The 24,017-nt window shown below is 38.8% G+C and overlaps 1 protein-coding gene and 1 long non-coding RNA gene across 19 annotated transcripts in view; one reads left to right on the top strand and one right to left on the bottom strand.

Annotated features, from left to right (window-relative positions):
* Positions 1–24,017, top strand: part of THRB (thyroid hormone receptor beta) — a 371,566-nt gene that overhangs the window by 295,852 nt on the left and 51,697 nt on the right. For all 18 annotated transcript variants that reach the window (XM_024244895.3, XM_063722162.1, XM_024244892.3 and 15 more), the window contains one exon: positions 3,638–3,898. In XM_024244895.3, coding sequence (XP_024100663.1) covers positions 3,638–3,898 — 261 coding nt within the window. The remainder of the gene's footprint in view (positions 1–3,637; positions 3,899–24,017) is intronic.
* Positions 9,667–24,017, bottom strand: part of LOC103890229 (uncharacterized) — a 123,349-nt gene continuing 108,998 nt past the window's right edge. The window contains exons 2-3 of the long non-coding RNA XR_008523834.2: positions 15,974–16,036; positions 9,667–9,821 (exon numbers count right to left, since the gene is read on the bottom strand). This is a non-coding gene — a long non-coding RNA (uncharacterized LOC103890229). The remainder of the gene's footprint in view (positions 9,822–15,973; positions 16,037–24,017) is intronic.

The following is a 24,017-nucleotide window of genomic DNA, read 5'->3' on the forward strand; positions in this document are numbered from 1 at the left end:
TCCAGGTTGCTATGAATGTCATTATTTCATTCTTTTTTATGTCTAAGTAGTATTCCATGGTGTGTACATATATATCACATTTTCTTTATCCATGAGTTGATTGATGGGCATGTGGGCTGGTTCCATATTTTTGCAATTGCAATTTGTGCTGTTATAAACATGTGTGTGCAAATGTCTTTTTCATATAATGACTTCATTTCCTCTGGGTAGATACCTAGTAGTAGGATTGGTGGATCAAATGGTAGACCCACTTTTAGTTCTTTAAGGAATCTCCACACTGTTTTCCATAGCGACAACAGGCTTTTTGAGTAAATACTTATTTACATCCATACCTGCAATCTACAAGATAATATCTAATTAACACCTGACTTTTAAGGCTTCACTCAGTAGACCTCAAAACAATAGATTACTTTTTGAATGATAATGAAAATTTACTCTGAGGTTGTGTGAAATATTGGAGTCTGAGGAAACTACATGCTTATTCAAAATCTGTCACTAATTTATTTTCTTACCTTAAATTTATCTTAACCCTGTGGATCTCAAACTCTGTTGGGTATCAGAATCACCTGGAGAACTTGATAGACCTATGCATGCCCACACCCTATCCAAATTTCAAAAAGTCTGGTCTTCAGTGTTGTTTAATAGTGCCTCAGGTGATACTGATACACATCAAAGTTTGAGAATCACTGACTTAACCTTTTGGGATGTTAATCTCCCTAAAAAGAAATATCCCATTTGTGTGAGCTTTGAAGGAACAAAAGCATATGGGCATTAGACATAGGAAATTACTGAAGACGATTATTGCCAACCACAGCTATGTGGAGGTAACTTGTAGTTCTCACCAACAACAGCATATCCAGTAGGTAGAATTTAAGGACCCCAGTGTCATGGGAGTCTCATCCTTCCTTGGGAATGGAATAGGAATTGCATGTTGCCCCCCTGTTCTTGCGAGGATCAGAATCAAGAATCTTCCTTAAATAAATTCCTGTTGAGTTTTCTCGTGACCCAACCGGGACTTCTCAGTCTCCAGGTTTCCCAGCAGTGCCCCAACCAATAAACCTGCCAGTTAAGCAACTGAATATCATTATTACGAATGTAATTACAGACAGTAATTTTGAGCTTGTAAATGCCTCCAATGAATGAAGCCCCTTTTCCCAAACCATCTCAGCTGCTTTTCTTTGGAAAATGGAAAGCAATCCTATCCCTTGCCTCACTCCAAGTGTAGCCTTCCTTGCTTAGAAGAAACCCCCTTCTTGCTGGCCCAAGGGACGTGCTAAGCAAGCTTTAATAGGCTGCACTTTAAGGGACATTGTCCTCTTGGAGTGGAGCCCCTGTCAGCATCTCTCAGCCAAGCATTGTTTCCCTAGGGAGTAATGACTAACCAGTTTGGCTGTTTTTCTTAATTTCTGTGGGGTCAAGGGAATTAATACCAAATTTTAGGAATTTCTGCAGAAAAATCACATCTTAAAGGCTTTTCAAAACAGTTTGAGAAATTTAACCTTATTTAAATTAAGCTTTGCAAGATGCAATTTGCTGAGGATTTAGAGTCTCTGAAAATAAAGCAGACACCATAAAAACATGCGTGCTGAGAAGAATTTTCATGTCTATAGAAATAAAATCAATCTGATTGGGCCCAGAATTAACCCCTGCCCTCAGTAACTTTATATTTAGCTCATGAAAACCTCAAGCCCTTATGGATAATGGTACTTGAATGAGTTACACATGGATATGTTTAGCTCGAAATGCAATACAATCTTTCGAGATCTCAATCTGTTGTTGCCTTTTAATGGATAGTGAGAATAAGTGCCTGTAATTACACCAGTAGCTAGCACAGTCGAAAGTGGTAGAAGTCCACACCTTTTTGATTTCCCATGCAATGAATAATGCCATGTAAACTCTGAAAAGGAAGAATCTATGTTTATATAATGTACCTAATACAATGCTTAGCACAGCCCTTTCATAGAGTGAATTTTCCGAGCTCTTCTCTGAATGAGATCAAATGTTACACCCAAAAGCTAGCACAGTGTACAATTTTTAAAAGGAGACTTATTGCTTACTGGCCAAATTAAGCTATTTCAAGCCACAGCATTTCCATTTACTATGACAAAGGAATCGTGTGTTGATTATTACTTCGTTACTATTGTTCATGGTTTTCTCCTGGATTAGAAATACAGTGTGCATGGGCATTGGAATTTTCTCATAGCAATATGAAAACCCGGAAGGGTAAATGCAACTTTCAAAAGTGACTGAGTCATTTACACTTTTAGAGAAACCATCCTAACCAACATTAGCTGAAGACATCTGGTAGCTTTCGAGAGGGTGCTTATGAAAACCTAAAGCATTTTTAACCCTCATGTTAAATAATTTAAAATTCACTTTAAATGTTTGAAAGTCAGCTTAAAATTCACTGTGCTGTGCACAGGTCAGGATAGACATGTCTCTCTAAGCCCCAGGGATATGGGTATCCATGGTCTTCTGGTAACTTCAGTGTTAAAAAAAAATCACATATAAATTTATGAATTATGATCACTTTTAAAAGACCATATAAACTCTGAAAAGGAGGACTCACATATTTGTATTATATTTTTTCTAATTTTGACAAACAGTAGCTTAAGAATTTCTGAAAATATGGATGACCAGATTATGTTTTTTTTAAGGTGTACAACATGCATACAAATATGTATATATATATTAGCTTGCTCATTTTTGCCTCTATATCCATGTATGGTTTTGCTCTCTATATCCATGTACGGTAAAGATATTTAAGGAAGTAAAATTTGCCACCAAGGAAGGTTAGTGTCAGAAATTTTTCATCATATTATTACATTTTTTCCCATTTTCTGTAGGCCAGACCCTCAAGTCCCTATAAATTAAATAGAAAAAATATATATAATATACATAAGTAATTAACCAGCTGTACTCCAAAGAATTTAAGTTCATCATTCTATCATTAGGGCTCTTAATTTGTCCCACAGCTAAAATACTATCTGCTTTCCTTCATCGGTTCTTATTGCCAACTTGGGACTGTATTCAAGCCCTTTACAAAACTTCTATTTGTAAGATTCCCTTCTTCTTTTTTTTATTTTTCTTTTTGTAGGCCATCAGAGGTAGAAGGTGGTAAAAACAGAGTTGCCACTCTCGGTGTGGCCACGTGAGCACGTCCCACTTAAGTAACAGGGTGTCCCTCAGGTCAGCTTGTGATAAAACCCAAGTCAAACAAGGCTGAATCCTGGGTGTTTTATGTCCTAAGGATCTGAAAAGTGTTCACGGCCAGCCCTGACCCTCAAGACCTCAAATGGTCATCTAAGCAGTAACATAAATTGGTGTGTAAACTTGCTCCTGGGCCATTGCTGTGGAAGTGGGACTGGCGAAAGTACAGCCTTGCCATGCAGGAACTAATGTCTTTCTAGGCATTTAAAATAAGGGGGAATGTGTTGATTACTCCGACAGGCAACCCAACTGCAGTGGCTAAATGCCCAAGGCTGACAAATTCTGCATCTTATCACTACCGTCAAGTGGCATGTGAATACTGTCAGCCCAAAAGAATTGAGAAACAACTTGCCTTCCAAAACTCTGCATCTCAGCAAAATCTTGACAATGCCAACAGCTCGTCATCTCGTGTTTTTCAACCCTTTAGAAAATGGCCTTACAGCCTGGGACAAACCGAAGCACTGTCCAGACCGAGAACACGACTGGAAGCTAGTAGGAATGTCTGAAGCCTGCCTACATAGGAAAAGCCATTCAGAGAGGCGCAGCACGTTGAAAAATGAACAGTCGTCGCCACATCTCATCCAGACCACTTGGACTAGCTCAATATTCCATCTGGACCATGATGATGTGAACGACCAGAGTGTCTCAAGTGCCCAGACCTTCCAAACGGAGGAGAAGAAATGCAAAGGTAACTAGATTTTTATTAGCCCATTATCATGTGTTTCAACAAGAAAAAAAAAAAAATCCCTGTTGTAGCTGTGTACTCCACCTACATTTCTCTTCCAATGTATGGTGTCCCATGTTTTCTCCAACTGTTCTTTTACTAGGCGTCATTTTCTTCAAATATTCTTTTAAACATAAATAAATAAGTGGAATCCAAAGAAAGGCAGCTTGTTTCGGTTTCACGTTGTGCTGGGACACTTGGGGTGAAGACATTTTTACTTCTCTAATTAGTAGAGGGGTTGTAAGTTTTGGCTTTAATTCCATTTTTGGGTCTGAGTAGAAACAGGCATCGCTGTATTTTTAGGACGTCTTGCTTTAAAGTGTGTCTGTGCATGTGTACATTTCTTTTCCCAAGTGTGCCAGTAGCTAATGGGATCTCAATGCCTACCTTTAACCTAGACAATTCATGCTCAAATGAGAGGTTTTAAGTTGTTGTCTTCTACTCATTAAATCCTTGTGTCATCAACCTGAAAGGAGAGATTATGGTGTTAGGAGGTTGTCACCTCATAAGGCAAAAAAAACATTAAACTGGCCTAAGTTCCTGATTGCATTAGATTTAACTGTTCTTTACCTCAGGTCGCCTCCACCCTGACAGATGTCTTTGTGCTGATCGCTTTATTGTCTTAGGGCTCCCCAAAATCTTTGCTTCTTAAATCAATTTGTGTCTTTCAATGTCCAAGAGATCAGTTTGTATCTTTAAATGTCTAAGTTCACTTAATTTCCCATTCTTTTTCAGTTTAGTGGTATTTTTTTTTAAAAAGGGGGGGGTCTATTTAGTTTTTCTTTAAGGATTGTGACTCATGACAAAGTTTTAAATTGTGTTTTGAAAATCTCACAATCATATACCAGTATATAATAATTAAAGTTTGCAAAGACTCCCATTTACAAGGCATGAAGGACTTATACAGCTGCTCTACTATGAACATATACACATGATTATATTTATCCTTCATATAAAAGAACTGGTCTTTTAGGTTTTCTGAAAATACTTTGAAAGCTCTTGGGAATTACCAGTTTAGCTGGGAAATTGAGTGTTTCAGTTGGAAATAGAGTTATTCAAAAGTAATAGTGAAATAGTGTTCTGAGCTCTGATTTCAGTGCAGTCAAAATTATACATGTCCCTTTGGAAAGGTTTGTATTTGGACTCTTTCTCATATATATAATATATAAAATTGAGGAGATCTGAGAAATTGAAAGGGCTATATAGAAAAAAAGCAAAATAAAGTTTTTCAAAGGAGTCAGGATGTAGGACGTGTGTGTGTGTGTGTGTGTGTGTGTGTGCACGTGTGTGCATGCGCAAAATACATTTGTTTGCAATACAATTGAGATTTAGTCTTAGCATATGTGGCCAGATTGTATATCAAAATTATATGGGCTGGCACTAAAACCATGTAAGTTTACGGTGAAACGCCAACAGAAAACTCTAGCTTCTTGTGATCTAATAATGTCATAAACCCAATTTGATTCACTCAAAACTGGTACCCATATTCATTCATTTATTCATTCATAGAGTCCATCTACGTCTCTATCATTTAAAATAAACCTTGGCCTTACTTATCTAGAGTTTCCAACACCACACATTTCAGTTTGTTGGCCATCTTAAAAGCAAAAGGAAACAGTCTCTGTTTGGATACAGGATGCTTAGTAGAGTGGATAAGACCACAGATATTTGAGACTGATCTATTTGAGCTAGAATCCTAGCCTTTCTACTTTCTGTCCTTGAGCAAACTTATAAGATTGTTAATACAATTAAATAAGATGATGTATTTAAGCATTTAGCAAAGTACCTGACTTATAGTGCTCTCTGAATAGCAACTGTCATTATTACTGTGATCATTATTATTAGCTATGCATCATTAAGTCATATAAATACTTTGAACTATGCTGTGAGCCTGGTAAGAAATGAAGCAAGAGGAGAATTTCAGATGGATGTGGGGTAGGACATGAGGCTTCAGGGAGGTTAGAGCTGATAATTTATTTTGCATTCATTCAGCTCTTTTTCACTGAAAGTCAGAGATGTAATAAGAAAATATAATTAAATTATTAAAGTCCTCCCTCAAGATTCTAATATTAACAGGAAAACAGCTAAAATAACTCTCCCATGTTTTCCGGAGTAACCACCAAGGTCCACCTTGACAAAGGCATGAGGCAATGCCTTGGTTCAGCATAAAAATGTCACCAGGAAACCTATGTCATCATGGTCCAAGAAACTTATAAACTAAATACCATTCATTCAAAATGGACACGTGTTGAGTGAGGCAGCAGTGAGTCCAGGACAGCAACAAGATTATACAGTCTTTCCTTATAGAGCTGGTTCTCCATCTGCTCTGCTTGTCAGCTGTATATAGTTACTATGAAGAGAGTTCTATTTTGATGTTCATCCATGTTGGGCATTTATTTCCTAGATGGCTGTCTATCCCACAAGAATGCTTGACATCTCAGTCTTGGGCTAGTAATCCATGCATTCACTCATCGGTGTTTATTGAGTGCCTGCTGTATACAGGATATTGCCCTTGATGTCCAAGCATAAGAAAATGGCCACAGGGCCAAAAGGACATCCGACTAGCCCTATTCCAAGGACCCCGTGTAGAAATGATACGAACAAAATAGTTCTGAGGATACAAAAGTTAATTCTGCACAACAGGATCCAAAGAACAAATTGATTCCTTGAAGCTGTGCAGTGAGCCCATCTGCCAGATCAGTCATCTAGCCAGGCTAGACCAGTGCACTTCTAAGCATGGTTTGGGGACTGGCACTCTTCTGCAAAGTGGTCATTACCATTTCTATTGATGCAAATACAGAAACTGAGAGTAAGCTTTAGGAACTTTTATAGCAGTTTGACATTGCCACTGGCATCCAAATGCATGATCAGTGAATTCATTTCACTGAACAGGATATAGACAGTTAGTTGGGCGTTGTCAAACTTGCCTGGTCAGTCACATGTGGCTTGAACTATGTAAAAGTCTTGTGCAGTAGAACCATGTATTGTTCCATAATGGACCAGATTTTTAAAATAGTCTTTCACTTCAAATAGTTTATAGTACTCTTAAATATTGTTTCTTTAGGGTTTTGGGTAGCTATCTGAGATTTTGTTTTTCATTTTGTTCTGAATACTGCTTTTTTTTTTTTTTTTTTTTTTGAGATAGAGTCTTGCTCTGTTGCCCAGGATGGAGTGTAGTGGCGCAATCTCAGCTCACTGCAACCTCTACCTCCCGGGTTCAAGCAATTCTCCTGCCTCAGCCTCCTGAGGAGCTGGGATTACAAGCATGCACCACCATGCCCAGCTAATTTTTGTATTTTTAGTAGAAACAGGATTTCGCCATGTTGGCCAGGCAGGTCTCAAACTCCTGAGCTCAGGTGATCCACCCACTTCCGCCTCCCAAAGTGATGGGATTACAGGCATGAGCCACTGCACCTGGCCTTACTGCTTTTATTTTAACCTGCATATACCTATGCTTCTGTCTGCTGTAGGCATCCTAAGTGAATTAATTGGTAACCTATTTAATTAAAATGAGAGCTATGGAGGAGCCCTTACATTCTGTTGCAGATCCCACAAGTTGAATCTGCTAGAGTATCAGAGGCTATTTTAACCAGGAGCAAGTGACCCGTTCCCTTCTGCAACTCACCCCACCCACCCACACCCGCTCTTTCCATGCCACACTTCCTTGGCATTTTAATCACAATTTGAACCAATTGCTCAGCCATAAGGACCACATCCTACTCCTTGTCCTCCTCCTCCCTTCCCAGTCTGAGACGATATATCCAGTGCTACTGAAAATGTGGTAGTACCAACCAGTGGCACTAGGAGAACCTGGAGCTCGGTAGAAATAAGATTCTCAGGCCCCACCCAGACTACTGAATCTCTAGAGAGGGGGCCCAGGCTTCTATGTTCTTGCCAGCCCAGTGCAGATTCTTAATACCTGGGTATCATGACGAGCTTGAAAATACTCTTCAACTCATTGCACAGGAAAGGGTCTGCCACCTGGTGGGCACTTAGGAAATGTGCATTTTTCTTCCCTTCCTTGACTGCACGTGGGGGAGCCACTTAAGTCCCTCCATTCTTGGTTGGGCCTTTCTTTGGGCCTGGCTTATCTCAGTTGCCAGCTGGAAGATCTGCTTAGTTACAGCCTAATAACAGATCACCCTGGGACTTGAGACCTTCTGAGAACCCCACACTGTTTGACTGGGGCCCTGATCCTCCCCTGAATTCTTACAAGGCTTCACCCCTCTACCCTCTCATGCCCTACTGTACTTCTCTCTGGGAACCACAGGGTCTCCCCAGTCCCACAAGGATGGGCTCTAGGCAGATGCTTGGATCCCTGGAGCTGGACCTAACCAGCCCTGCTGAACCCAGGCAGTCAGGCCTCTACGCTTTTATGTCAATCAGGGACCTTCCTGAAACAGTGAAACCCAAGGAGAGAAACAAGGCAGGGACTCACCCACCTCCCTGGTGGACTCAGAAAAAGGAGAGCAGCAGTCAGTGATCTCACAGAAATGTCTCTGTGCTTAATATTTTTAAAACTGATTCTCAGATACCCAGGAAGGCAAGAGGGAATGAGTTAAAATAATTTTAAGAACAAGTTATTTCCTCTCATTGTAAAAGCCTATATATGTTCATGGTAGAAAAAAAATTTCTACAAATTTTTAAAATTGCAAATAATGTTTTAAAATCAGTTGAAGTTCTATTCCCCAGGGGTAAGCACTGCACATTCTTATTATATTTCAGTCTTTTCTCTGTGCATGTGTGTTTTTTATAAACCTGGGATCATACTAGGCATACCATTTTAACCAGCTTTTAATGCCTAACAATATATCATGAACATTTTCCCATGTCATTAAATATTCTGAGTCCTGACTTTATTGGCTATAGGTTATTCTTGTTTATAGATGTATCATAATTTATTAAACCAGTCCTCAAGATTTAGACAAGTTAAAGTAATTTTTTAAACAATATCTTATGTCAGCAAGGGGAAAACTATTAATTCATGCTCTTCATAAAGACAAAAAAATGAATCAAATCAGTGATGACAATTTCAAATGATGTGCCATTCTCATTTACCAAAATAACAAAGTGTCTTAAAAGTTGGAGACATAAATGCAAGTCATTGTGTGCATTATAATCCTTCACGTTAGACATTCACATTTTCAGTAGATGATTGCTATCTTTGTCCTTAAGTAAAATACAAGGGCATCTCTAGGTGAATGAGTATTTTAGAAGGTGGAGGATTAAAAAGCTTGTGCCCTTCCGCCAGTACTATCATCTGCTCCATCTATCTCTGCTCTCCACTCTGCCCCACTCATCATACATCAGGATCTGCAGTCCCAACTGAGAGTGCCAGTGATTCATATACCTCAAGGGCACTCTGGGAACCTTAGCAGTCAACATGAGAACAATGGCTCTCTCCCCACTTTGGGCATATGTCAGATAGCTGTGTGATTTGATACTTCAAAGGCAGGGACGAGTACCCCATACATATACTGGGGCAGACAGAAATAGAAGGGCAAGGGGGAAAAAAGCTACCCACGAGATTGGAGGGAAGAAAAAACAAAAAACTGGAAACAGCAATGTCAAAGGGAGGTAGATATCAGAAATTCAAGGCCCTGGTTCATCTAACTTCAGTTTTCATTGAGATGCACATGGAGCAGGGGATGGACCACCCCACGCTTTCCAAGGCCAACTGAACAGTGTCTGTCATGCCAAAAGATGCAGATGTACCCAACCATACCTCTTATCATACTCTGTTCCAGGGAAGTACTCACACAGGGCACAAGTCTGTTCAAACATGTTCTTTGCATCTTTGTTTTTTGTTACTGATAAACTGGAAGCAATCTAAATGTCTGTCCACTGGGGAATGTTCCAATAAATTGTGGTATATCCAAAGCATTCACTAGAAAAATTAAAAACAGACTTTTTTAAAAGAAGTGATTTTAGGAATACTTAATGAAAGTAAGCATGCATTAAGAATAGTGTAATCCCATTTATAGCATTAAAAGTCTATATAATTGTGTTTACAAATGTGCACAGAAAATAGTTCCCAGATATACATCAAACTTGTTTCAGTAGATACCTTAGAAAAGGGTGGAATAAGAAGGATTAACTTCATATGCAACCACATTCAAAAATCTTTACAAGAATGTATTAATAAAAATTAATGTATTAATGAATAATGATGTGCATAATTTGTTTAATGTTATGATCATATGCTTTACAGTTAGGCTTCAGTTTATTTCTTGCTCTTTAAATCATCAGCTCAGGGAAAATTTTTTAACCTCTGTAACCCTCAGTCCACTTAGTTTTAAACAGGAATAATATCTAGCTTTCAGATTTGTTGTAAAGATGAAAGATATTTCAATGAAGGATTTAATTTTTTTAAATAAAAATAAAAAGATGAAAGGCCGGGCGCGGTCACTCACACCTGTAATCCCAACACTTTGGGAGGCCGAGGCATGTGGATCACTTGAGGTCAGGAGTTCAAGACCAGCCTGGCCAACATGATGAAACTCTGTCTCTACGAAAAATACAAAAAAAATTAAGCTGGGGATGGTGGTGTGTGCCTGTAATCCCAGCTACTCAGGAGGCTGAGGCAGGAGAAGCGCTTGGAACCCAGGAGGCAGAGATTGCAGTGAGCCAAGATAGCGCCATTGCACTCCAGCCTGGGCGACAGAGTGAGACTCTGTCTCAAAAAAAAAAAAAAAAAAAAAAAAAAAGAAAAGAAAAAAGATGAAAGATAATCTGTATAAAGCACCCAACATAGTGCCTGGCACTTAAGAGAAACTAAACAATGATAACTGTTCTTAGAATATAAACACACCTCTTAGCCTTGTGCCCACCTCCTCCAGTTTTTGCCAGCCTTTCTGACCTTGAAATTCATTGAACTATATAAAAATAAATGAAGGGACGCAAAACAAAACATTATGTGCACAGCTCTAGTAGAGGCATAAACAGTTGAAAGAAAAGTCCATAGCAACAAAGAAAGTATTTTTTTTTGCAGACTCTTTTAAAATTTAAAACTTTAAATAAGAAATCAAGGGGAAAATGAAGTAGCTGAACTGGAATTCTAACTCAGGCAATCTGGCCCCAGGGTCAGAGCTCTCTACTGTTATAATCCCCTGTGACTCTAAAGGGTAAGAATATTCCAGACCCAAAGGAAAGAATTTGAAACTGCGGAGGAAATACTGCTCTACTGTCAGGTAAAGATGCAGGGCGGTCAGACCTGCTGTGATGGGAGCAGTAGAGGTCAGCACGTATCTACTTACACAGTCCGAGGTCATATTCTGGTGCTGCCATTTACCAGCCATTGAAACTTGGGCAAGTCACTTAGTTTGTTTGAGCCTCAGTTTTCTCATCTGTAAAATGTGGACCCCCTTTCACAGAATTGTGGAAAGAAAAAAACTCTTAAATGATCTCATGGGACACAGTGAAAGCTCGATAAATGAGAGTTATTTTTCTTACAATGAGCCAGAAAGACTATGAGAACCACATTGGACGTTAGGAATGTAGAATGCCCATGTAAGAATAACCACTAAATTGTGACTGACAGGAGTGAAGTTTCTAAAGCCAGGAATATTATGGACGCAGGCAGAACAGATGCAATAGCCAAATCCCTTGACTCTTCCAACAGGTAGTTTTCAGACAAAATCAGATACAAGTAGATTGCTAATGTACCTAGCATTGAAGTTGGAAAGGTGTTATTGGGAGGGTCAGCCTTACAAAGACATCGTAGGTGATCACTGGAATTCAGTCTTTCTCTTCCCCAGGACATCTCCTACAAGTTGCCCTGAATGCTTATAATTCTATCATTGCCCTTCCACTGTGGGCTTTCTTTTTTTTGTTTGTTTGTTTTTTTGTTTTGTTTTGTTTTTGAGACGGAGTCTCACTCTGTCGCCCAGGCTGGAGTGCAGTGGCGCGATCTCGGCTCACTGCAAGCTCCACCTCCCGGGTTCACCCCATTCTCCTGCCTCAGCCTCCCGAGTAGCTGGGACTACAGGCGCCCACCACCATGCCCGGCTAATTTTTTGTATTTTTAGTAGAGATGGGGTTTCACCGTGTTAGCCAGGATGGTCTCGATCTCCTGACCTCGTGATCCGCCCGCCTTGGCCTCCCAAAGTGCTGGGATTACAGGCGTGAGCCGCCGCACCCGGCCCCACTGTGGTCTTTCAAAATGCAAACTTACTGGCTGAATATCTTATCAAGTCATTAGATTCTTCAAATGGATGAATTGGATAAGATTCCTTTTACTCTTGACAGGGTCCAATAAAGACAATGGAAAGAATGGGACTAGAAGAAGGCCATGAACAGGGTAAGGATAGCAATAGATAAGAGAGAAAGAAAAGAATAATAATAAGGAACAGGACTGCCAAGTAACAAGTAATACTGTGCAGCTTGTCAGGTTGTGAGCAGCACTCACTTCATTGTCAAGGCTCTAAAGACAAATGTCACCTATCTCATTGTTTGTCAAGGGCTGACCCTGAGCATAGGTTTAAACTACAAAGAGTTTCCAGCCAAATCTAGACAAATGTGTGAATGGCATAATGATCACAGGCTATCAAGATATCCCCCAAAGGCTTCACCTTACACAGCTGGCCTGCTGCATCGTATCTTAAGGATGTTGCCCAGCACTTAGTAAACACATAGGAGAATGTTTAGAACAGATGACCATTGGTTCTTGGCTTTGACACTCACCAGCTATTTAACCTTGGCTAAATCAATAATTCTCTCCAACAAAGAATGTAGTCAGAGATTAATTGACCACAAAGAAATCAAATAGATGAATCTACACTCCATTTTTAAAGTGGCCCTCCAATATGATAATCATATTTCCGCTTGTGGGGAAGACAAGGAAAAATACATTAAATCATTACCAGCCCCCTAAAACAAGCTATGATCATCATGAAAACATAATACCAGTTCCAGGATAAGTTGGGAAATCAGTTGCCTTAAACCATCGCTTTCAGTGTCCTTACTTCCCTTGAGGATATCTTTTTCCCAGGAACATAGGAGTCCCCTTCAGGCTATCCAAACCCATTTTCAGTCTCTACAAAGTCTAGGCTTCTTCCCTCTTCAGTTTCTGAAAACATTCTCATTTTCCATTAAAAAAACTTATTCCCCTGAAGGTGTTGGTGACCAGTACTGACTTACATCCTTACCTCTCCAGGGCAGGGAGGCTTTGAGTTTTGAGTACTCCTGGAGATGCAGCGACCTCATGCCAAAGGTAGCCTCTGATAGTGGCATTGCAGTCTAGGAAGCACATACATGGGGGAACCGTATCACCTGTGCTTACGACCTGCCCTGGCACAGGGCTGGTTTATCTCTCCAGTTATTCTGTTCTGTGGCTAATTCTAATTGTGAGCTGTATTTACAGATTGATCTTTCAGGTCTTGGCCAGTTCAGCCTTCTTGATTGAACTGGAACAAATATGAGCCTCTATCCACACTGCCCGGGTCCCAGAAATTCAGAAACAGCTGAGCTTCTCAAGTAAGATTAGAGTCAGAAATCCTCCATGGTCCAGAGCTATTCTCCATGGCACTGACCTGACATAGGATTATTATATATTGTGAACCTCTGTCCCCATGACATTTGTCAGTATGGGCTTATACAAGGGACTTGGCTTTATTAAACTTTACTGCCTCTTAAAATACAGAGCTGTGCTGCATATGTGACTGTTTAACTCAATTGTCTATATGATAAAGACACTTGGCATTTGAGTAAGAATATCATGTGTGGGTTGATGGTTTATTAGTCTAGACTGCAATATTCTATGACTGGCAGATTGTACCCCAACCACCCATAGTTGCCTCAGATATCTAGTACAGCTATAAAGGCCATACTATTTTAGTTAAGCCTCAGGACTAATGAAAAGATATGTATTCAGCTCTTTGTTTGCCTAGTTCTGGAAATAACTTCTTATAATAAGACTAAGACATAAAACTAAAGGTCAAAACTGTGTAAGTAAAAGAAGCTACTGCCCTTTAAGGGAAAAATAATACATGTTAATTTTTGCAGCAATTTCAATTGAATGGGTTTCCAGGGAAACAGGTATCTGCAATGGGTTCATCCCACTTAATATTTAAGACAAGACATAGGGAATTTCTTTCTTGTTATCTTTTCCTGGTTACACACGACATGCTCATTCTTAAATTTCCTTTGAAGCAATTATTCTATGCTTGAGTCTTATTTGTTCTCCCAAAAAAAGAAATGAAAGCCCGTTCTATGATTTTTTAAGACTTTTTGATATCAGGAATATAAGCCTGGTGATCACTACTGAAAAATAAAATTATGCAAATCATCTGACCTCCTTTTTTAATGAATCAAAAGCTATTTGTTATTACTTGTTTTATTGAAAATCTGCTTACTTTCTGAGTTGGATTCTGTTTCTAAGAGTTGAAGTGGAAAAATAAAATTGGTGGCAAAGGACCACTAAGTCTTCAAGGTTGAGTAAATTGTACATTTTCTTGGAAGGGCTCCTAAGGCAGACCTATAAATTCCTTTTTATATTTTGTTTTAAATTAATCTCAGGTTTACCAAAAAGTTGCAATAGTGCAAATAATTCCCATACCCTTCACCTGGATTCACCAATTGTTAACATTTTACCATATTTCTTTTCTCATTCTCTGTATGTGTTTGTTTGCGTATATACATATTATTATTATGCCATTTGCAAACCATTTGAGAGTAAGTTATAAACATCATGCCCTTTTAACTCTAAATACCTGCTAAAACTAAGGAAATTATCTTAGGACACCATAGCACAATTATCAGAATTGGGAAGTTTAACATTGATGCATACTATTTTCTAATCTACAGACTTTATTTACATTTTACAAATTATCCTTCCTGCCACCCCCTTGGAGGGGGAGTTGAGGTGAGGACCAGGGCTGGAGAGAGGGCTTGTCTCTAAGAGGTTTTCACAGGCTTCGTTCCTCTAGATAGGGCTGGGAGAGGCCACCACCAATTGTCCTTTATACCAGTCTTATTTTCCGGTCTGGGATCCAGGCCAGGATCATTCATTTTATTTATTTATTTTTTATCTCTTTAGTCTGCTTCTTCCTCCCACCACCTGTGCAGCTTTATTAGAGTATAATGGACAAATAAAAATTGTATGTATTTATCATGTACATGTTATGTTTTGACACATTATACATCTTTAAATGATTAAATCAAGCTAATCAACATATCTATCACCTATATCCTTATCATTTTTTGTGGTGAGAACATTTTAGCAATATCTAACTGAAATTATGTACCCTTTGACGAACATCTACCCATTCTACCTACCCTCCCTGCTGCAGACCTTAGTTATCACCATTCTACTCTAGTCTGCTTCAATTTCAGCTTTTTCCATTCCACATATGGTGGAGATCATGCAGTGTTTTTCTTTCTGTGCCTGGCCTATTTCACTTAGCATAATGTCCTCCAGGTTCATGTTAGTCTGGAACCATTTCACAGTTTTTCTTTGTCGTTCACACCATTGAAGAAATATTTCTTGACAAAATACAGGCTGATTATTATTTTAGAATGTCCCTTAATTTAAGTTTGACGGATGTTTCCTCATGATTTTTTTTAGACAAGGTCTCACTTTGTTGCCCAAGCTGGAGTGCAGTGGTGAGCTAATAGCTCACTGCAGCCCTGAACTCCCGGCCTAAAGCAATTTACCCACCTTGGCCTCCTTTGCTCTGGGTTACAGGCATGAGCCACCGCACCCAGCCTTTCCTCATGATTAGAATCAGATTATACATTTTGAACAGAGATACTAAAAAATTATATGACACGGTGTTTGTTCCTATAAAATTTTGAACTTAATTATATGATGCAGAAATAGTTTTCAATCTTCCAAACCACTTATATCTTAGTGTGAGCAGGCCTAGATCTTTACTGGTGAGCTGGCTCATTATCTTACTGGGTTAGAAGAAAGTATATTTTCTAAAAGTCCTCTAATAAGCAGCTATTCAATCCTCTAAAGGTGAATGTCAGAAGAAAAAGTTACTTGTTTCTCTGTCCCCTGTGACATTTTTAAGGTTGGAACCATAGGATGATACTTACCTAGGGAACACCTTTCTCCGTAATAGGGACAAAGAGCACATTGTCCACGGTCTGAAGACTTTTCTGAAGATAAAAAAATAGACACAGCCATTTTATTCTCTTCTCATATTTTAACTAAACATTCTTTTCTTTCCACAATCCAATCATATTACATTACAAAACAACTAAGATCAGAGTATGTCTTAAGTTAACCTTGATATTTATTGTGTATCTTTCTAGAACATTTTGACATTTGAAATAAAATGAAGAATTTCAATTTGCCATTTCTGGATTTGGATCTCAAGGGTACCAACATGAAGTAGATCCTATTTTCGAAAACTTTTACAAATCCTTTTACTCTACTCATCCTTCAAGGCCCAATTCAGATATCGCTTCCTCTGTGTGTCCCCATGCCCCATCAGAATGAATTTGGATTTTTGTTTTTAATGCTGTGATGAAATTTTGTACAAGTATTCACTGTGTTCTGCCTTATTTAATTGTGGCTTCTAAACATGCCTGTTTGATTCACTGCAGATGGTGAATTCATCATAATTTATACTGACAATGTTTTAAATTGAGTGTGTTCTATGTGTCCAATACTGTACTATATGCTGAGAATAAAAAGTTAAATGCACACCCCTTTTTTCATAGGATTTTCAAACAGAAAATGTTGGCAGAGCTTCAAGTCTAGGCTTGCAATGAGCAGTAACTCTGTTGACAACCAAGCGATGATGAAAATTCTATTGGCTGGCTAGCATTTGTCTTAGGAAAGAATAATGAAGAATGTAACCTACGTTGTTTCAAAAATAATAATTCCATTTTACTCCATGTTCACTTAACGCTTGAAGTATTCAGTGTGTGGGATACTGTTTTCTGCTTGCTGATATGTATTTTTAGTTTGATTGCAAATTTCAGAGTCAGGGCCATGTCTTCCTTCTATGGTGTATCTCCATTAGATCTGGGAGAATAACATACATGGTATTGATACATAAATGATGTAAACTTTATTTTATTTTGAGAATCAGTCTTAATTAACTCAAGCTATTTGTAGCCCTGCATCTATTTTTATAAAGCTTCACTGAGATATAATTTACATACCATCACATTCCCCTGTTTTAAGTGTATAGTTCGATGATTGTTAGTATATTTACAGAGGCGTGCAACCATCATCAGGATCTTATTTTAGAACATTTCCATCATTCCAAAAGAAACTTTGAGTCATTTACAGTTACTCCCCATTCCTGTGCCCAGCCTCTGGCAACCACTTTTCTTTCAGTCCCTGTAGATTTGCCTTTTCTGAAGCTTAACAAAAGTGGAATGCTACAATACATGGTCTTGTATGACTGGCATCTTTCTCTTAGCATACTGTTTTTGAGATTCACCCACAATGTAGCATGTATCAGTACTTTGAACTTTTTACCTTTTATTATTTTTATAACATTTTCAAGTATAATGTAGGACTGGAGCCTGTACTGACAAAGAATAAATCTTTTGAAACTACATCAGTTGTGGCATAGTCTAAATTTTGCACTAGTTGTTCTTAAGGGTGAAAAAGCAAAGTAAATGCAGGTGATTCAATTGTTCATTCATTATTCCTATTATTAGGGAAATTTGTTTTAAAATTAATCTCTGACATGTTATTCTGGGATAAAGAAAGTATACTGTAGCTGTTAAATGTCAAAATTATTCCACTTAAACAACCACTCAACTTTTCACATCAAGTCGATCATTGTGAATTACAATGAAATAATTATCTTAACATATTAAGGGGAAACATATCTACTTTCTCTAATGATTAAATTAAAAAATACACTAAATGAGTTGCTATGTGATATTCAAGCAAAACATAAATGATATTTATAAAAAACAAAATATTGAAGAGCATTTTTTTCTAGAGATACAGGGAAACATATTGACTATAATAAATATACAATATGACATTAAATTAAGCACATCTTTGGAAAAACAGATAAATCATTGAAGTGATCTTAGAATTTGTGTTGAAACACATTATTAGTCACCCAGAAATTCCAAAACAATAAAATAATTTTCCACTTAGAAAAGCATAGCGTGAAAGTGGGAAAAGTGATTTCTAGAATAGTAACCTGAGGGCCTAAATTTTCAATACTAACCTTTTCCCTTTGTAATTATGTACAGTAAGAAAAGCACCCCTCAGTTTTCCACTGTGCAAAATGAATGGAAATACCTTCCCAAGCAATCTTATTGTTTATAAAGTCACCATGCAATAGACCTCATCATTATTATGTAGCTAATTGTCTAATTAAAGGTACACCAAAACTGAAATATTTTTGCATTTTTTCTATGCCATGATGTTCAAGCCACATCAGACTATATTAGATTCATTAAGGTTTGCTTTTGAATCAAATGTTCATTTATAAAAAAGAGCAGACATTCCACTGTTGGCTTAGCAAATAGAAGACTTCAATGATGATAACAGTGGTCTGAAGTATATTTCAAATTTTTCACTTTTCTTTCAATCTCCAGCCTTACAAATACTATTCTGTTCACTTTTGCATATGTGCATTTTCCTTTTGGTTTGGATCCTGAGCTCTTTTTGAATAGTATCTCATTCTCTCAAAGCACAAGAAGACTTTATAATTTGCCTTTGGTCTTAGGAAATATCAGTCAGAATAAAACCCTTGATCGTTATCCCAGAGTTCTTATGTGAAAGACACTATGCTAGGACTCCAGTCTTTAATCGGCACTGTTCCATCCACTGGAAATACTATGCGAGAAAGGCCTTGGAATAGTACAAACGTGTCTGGGAGTTTTGAACCCTACAATCCATTACTTGAATACTTAAATGGAACAAATCTTGAATTTAGGCTGAAATCAGACTATATATTATTTCTCAATATGCAAAAGAGGATTTCATGGACTAAACATCCAGCAAAGATTGTTTAGAAATTTTCTGAGTGTACAAATTCCCTTGTCTGACATGATTAAGTTTCTGGACTCATCAAAGAGGACAGATGACAAACCACGAAGAATCACTGCATGTCAGTCACTATAGCCCTACAGTTTCCCAGACTCCAGTGTAAGCTGCTGAATGGCATAAGGGCAGCAAAACAGAGACATACCATTTTGGACATAAATGTGGTATTTGCATGCATTGAGAATACCACTTATCAGTCTTATGACTGTGGGCAAGTTACGGAACCTCTCTGAGTCTCAGTTTCCTTATCTCTAAAACAGGAACAGTCATATCTACGAGCAGGATTGCTGTGAGGCTTAAATGATATAATCTACAGGAAAGGGGTTAGCACAGTGCATGGGCCATTGTACATAGGAAACTGTGTGTGACCAAGCCAGAGAGATGCTGTTCAACAAAATTGCAAATGGCCAGCATTCAGGTCATATGAGAAAGTGGCAAGAGATAAGAGTAGAAAGTAGTCAGGAGCTACATTACAAAAGACTTCTAAGTCTTTAAGCTTTATCTTAAAAACTAAAGATTATTGCAAGCTAGGATTGGGGTTGTGGGAGGGGCAATAGGTGACATGCTTTAGATTCTCCTTTAAAATCAATTCCCCTAGCTGCAATGTGGAGGATGAATGGAAAGATCAGAGTAAGATGAGAGGTATAGAAACCTCTTGGGTTAGGCAAGTTTTCTCTTAAAAATGAAATGATTAGTTTCATTAAAATAGTAACAGCATAGAATAGTTGGCCCTTTGTGACTAGAGGCTGTGGCAAAGCTACAGAGAGATAAACAAGCTGTAATGAAAAGTCCAAGTATGTAATTTCTACTTGAACAGATCTGGATTTGAATCCTCACTCTTCAAATTACCATTGTGCCACTTCAGACAAATAGGTCTGTTTTCATCTATTGAAAAAATGTGGCTACATTAGGACAGATACCTAATGCATGCCTGGCTTAAAACCTAGATGAAGGTTGATAGATGCAGCAAACCACCATGGCACATGTATACCTATGTAAGAAACCTGCACATTCTGCACATGTATCCCAGAATTTGAAGTAAAATAAAAATTTTAAAAAAAATGTGGCCAGCCATAGCTGCTGTAGGACTATTGTGATGTTTAAATAAGATGATGCATATAAACACCCAACACAGAATCTGACACACTGAGTTTAGAATTGGTATGTGAGGTACATTGGCATCCACGGAAAGGGGTTTGGTAGGTGGCTGGAATGCAGGTCTGGAAGGCACAAGAGAGATTAAGCACCATCTGCACACGGGCAATAGCTGAAGCTGTAGACATTGATGGCTTCACCTGGAAGAATATGTATGGTTAGAAGAGGGCTGAGAATAGAACCAAAGTTATGGCCAATTGTAAAAGACAGATGAGGAGATCATCCCTTGAAGATGACTGAAAAGAACTATCCAGAGATAGAGGAGACATGTGGGAAAAGGCTATATGACATGCAGGTTTCTGGTATACCATCAATAGGTTTGGCTGTGGAGTTAGGTGGAAGCAGAGAGCTTGTGCTCTTGTGATAGTATTATGTCCAAAGACCCAAAAATGTCAGATATCACTGCTCCTGTTGAGAGTCTGGAGTGACAGTGATAAAGTTTGTTATGTATTATGGTACTGGTAGTACATGGTCACCAAAACTCAAAGTAGAGGCCAGGAAAATTGAGCTGCATTGGCCACGTGGAGCACGCCATTCTTCCTAGCCTAATTAGGCCTAAAACGTTTTAGATCAAGGACAAAGTCAATACACCTGCCAGGACCAGGAGAAAACAGAAACAGAAGAAGACAGAAGTTTTGAGAATCCAGGGCTCAAGGTAACAGCCAGTGATGCTGGAAAAGTTGACACAGACTAGCTAGAGCAACTTCAGGCTTTACTAAGACAGTGGTTCTCAAACTTCGGCTAGTATCAGAATCCCCTGGAGGGCTTGCTGTCCTCACCCCCCAGAGTTTATGATCCAGTTGGTCTGGGGTGGGCTGCAGAATTTGCATTTCTAAGAAGTTCCAGGATATGCTAATGCTGCTGGTTCAGAAACCACCATTTGAGAATCACTGACCTAAGCATTTTGGACTCTATTTTATAATCTTTGTGGAACCACAAAAGGCTGTTCTTTTTAACTTGCTCATCCTAGAAATTGACTTATTTCATCTAGTAAAAGGCTGCTGTAGCTAAGTTTGTGGTATCTTTTGCACGAGTGTGCTGAGGCAATTATTCCACCTTTGTGAAATAAAACATGCAACTCCAAAATTTAGACCCACAAAGAGGGTGTCCAGGTTGAGGAAGCCACCAGGACTGCCTTGATGAGAGTCTCTTGCCCTTTGGAAATCTCTCAGTTCAATTATTGGGCCTGCTTCCATCAGCTTGGTCCCTAAGACTGTCTTGTTCCTACTTCAATGTTCTAATCAGAGCCATTTTTTTTCCACTGCACCAGATCAGAATCCATTCCCTTTATACTAGTAAAACACTGTCACTTTTTCAAGCACATTTTTGTAAAAGCATATTCTGCTTGGTGATCGATTGTGAACAAAAGTCTCCCCTTAGTGCCCTTTTGTAGAGCTGTAATGGGCTAGAACTATCAAAAGCTTTTATGAAATGCCAAGGGAAAAAATTAGAAACAAATTCAGTGTACGATATGTTTTAAAAGAGAAGAGCTTTGAGTTTCTATTCCTACCAAAACAGACTTAATTCAAGAGCCCCAGAGGCCCTGGTCTTGTCCTGTGCCCACCTGGGGATTTGCATTTCCATGTGTCCAGCCTGCCTCTTCTGGCCGGCAGCTTTCCTCCTTGGTAAAGACCCTAAAAAGGACACTCCCCTTCAGCAGATTTCTTCTCTCGGTTCTTGGTGTGTAATCTGAGAAATACACTGTTATGTATCCGTGCCTTAAGCTCCAGCATATATATCCAACAGAGCAGATGACTAGGTTTTTCAAAGTATGTTTCATGGAACACTTGTAACAAATGTTACAAGATACACACAGGGTTCTATGATCAGAAATGTTTAGGAAATGCTGTTATACAAAGTCATTCAAAGTTGTGTGTGTGTGAATCTCCAAGAGAGGAGCATTAATGTGTCATTTCCCAAACTCATTTGATCATAAAGTTTATTTTTATTATTTTCTGTTTAGATCATCTCTTGGGACTGTATTATGGGAACACTTAGGGAACACCATCTGAATATTAACCCAGTAGCCATGGTGTTCATTTATTAAGAATTACACCATTACAGTAGTGGTCGGGGAGGAGGAGCTATGCTAATTAACACTCCCAGGACTGAGGAAGTAAAAGTTTCTAAAATGGTTAGAGTTTTGCATGATCTAGTGACTCAAGGCTTTATATAATTTGGCAGAAATCCTGAGGAAGGACAGTCAATCCCCAGGCCTGAGACAAGTTCCTTTACTCCCTTTCCTCCACAGCACCTTTTTAACCCTACAACACTAGGCCCAGTTGGGAAAATAAAGGTCCCACCTACAATAGGAGAAATGATACAGTCAAAGCAGGAGTGGGTCACAGCCTCAATGGCTACCACCTACCATGTGACAAGTCACTTCATCCCCTTGGGATTCAGTTTTCTCATAATCAGATAAAATACATGTAGAATGCACAGCTCAGAAGTTCCTGCTGTAATATCCTAGGACCCTAAGAAAACCTAAAACAGGTCTCAGCCTCCATAAATGTTCCATATGTGTTAGGGTCTGGAGGGAGGGCTGCTTTAAAGTTGAGTGGTCTGGAAGTTCCAGGAGCTTGCCCTGCTCACATCTCTGGAGTTGAACTGATTTGAAGTCCTTTTTAAAAGCAGTGAGTCCAAAGATTCCAGGCCTCAACAATCCAAGAAAGTATGGTCAAAAAGGTTTTGTGCACCTCTTTGGTTTCCACCAAAATGTATTAGATGTGCTTTCAGCACTTAAGTGGTAAGATCGAGACTCATACTTCTTTACATTTTTAAAGGGAACTTTCCTCAATTTGAGTAGTTACTTCAAAGGGCAGGAAATGTCTCAATCCTTTTTATAATCTTTTTTGGGGCAGAGATGATTGGCACTGATGATCGTTATTTGTAATTCCATAACCTCAACTGAGGTAGGTTTAATAAACAGCTATATCTCTGTTCTCTTGTGACGAAGGTATAAAAGAACAAACTGGATCGATTTTAGACAGACAGATATCTCCCAAGAACTTTCAAGCCTAAGATAATCCACTTATTGCAATATGTAACATTTTATCTTTTTTTTTTAATGCACATGGATTTTGGTGCACAGAGAGTCCTCCATCTTTTTTCTGAGAGAGCAAGTGTTGTTATGTATGTGAAGAGTGTCAGGGCTTTCAGGCCTCTGATGGAATCAAGAGGTTCCTGACACACAAAATGTCATTTAGGCTCCATCCAAACAAATGAGAAGGGCTCCGTCCTGCGAAGAGCTAAAGGGAGGAATATATCAGACAGAGGGAAGAACATGTGCAGCGTCCTTGAATTGAGGCAGGCAAAAACTTGGAGTGCTCAAGGAACAATGAGGATGCTATTTTGGTTTATGTCAAGGAAGCAGGAGGGTTGACAAGTAGTGGGGAAGGACCACCTTTTGGTAGAGGTTTGGATTTTGTTCTAAATACAGTGCAAAGCCACTGAAGGTTTTAAACAAGGAAGAAACATTATCTGATTTGCAGCCTGTAAAACATCACTCTTTGGTGGCTGCGTCAAGAAAATATTAAAGTGGCCCAAGGCTAATGTGAAAGCCAGAAGGGAGTCCAGTTAGGAGATGATGATGGATTGGACTGTGATGATGGCAGCAGAGAGAAGGAAGTAGTTGGATTAAACATATATTTTGGAGGAAGAACCAATGAACTTGCTAATGGATTGGATTTAGGTAGTGAAGGGAAGAAAAGAGTTGGCTTGAAGGTTTTTTGCTTAAGCTCCCAGGTGGATGGTGGTGCCAAGATGGGACTACTGCGAGAGGAACGGATTTTAGAAAGAATTAAGTTGGAGATGCCCTGGTTGGGCAAATGGAGTTGTCAAGTTGATGGTTGGATATAGGATCCTGGTTTCAGAGGAGACACCTGGGGTGGAGATGTCCACATGGATGTTGCATATAATTAGTATTTAAAGCTGTGAGACAGGATGAGATCACCT

The sequence above is a fragment of the Pongo abelii genome, chromosome 2 (assembly GCF_028885655.2).
Source record: "Pongo abelii isolate AG06213 chromosome 2, NHGRI_mPonAbe1-v2.0_pri, whole genome shotgun sequence".
NCBI lineage: Eukaryota > Metazoa > Chordata > Mammalia > Primates > Hominidae > Pongo > Pongo abelii.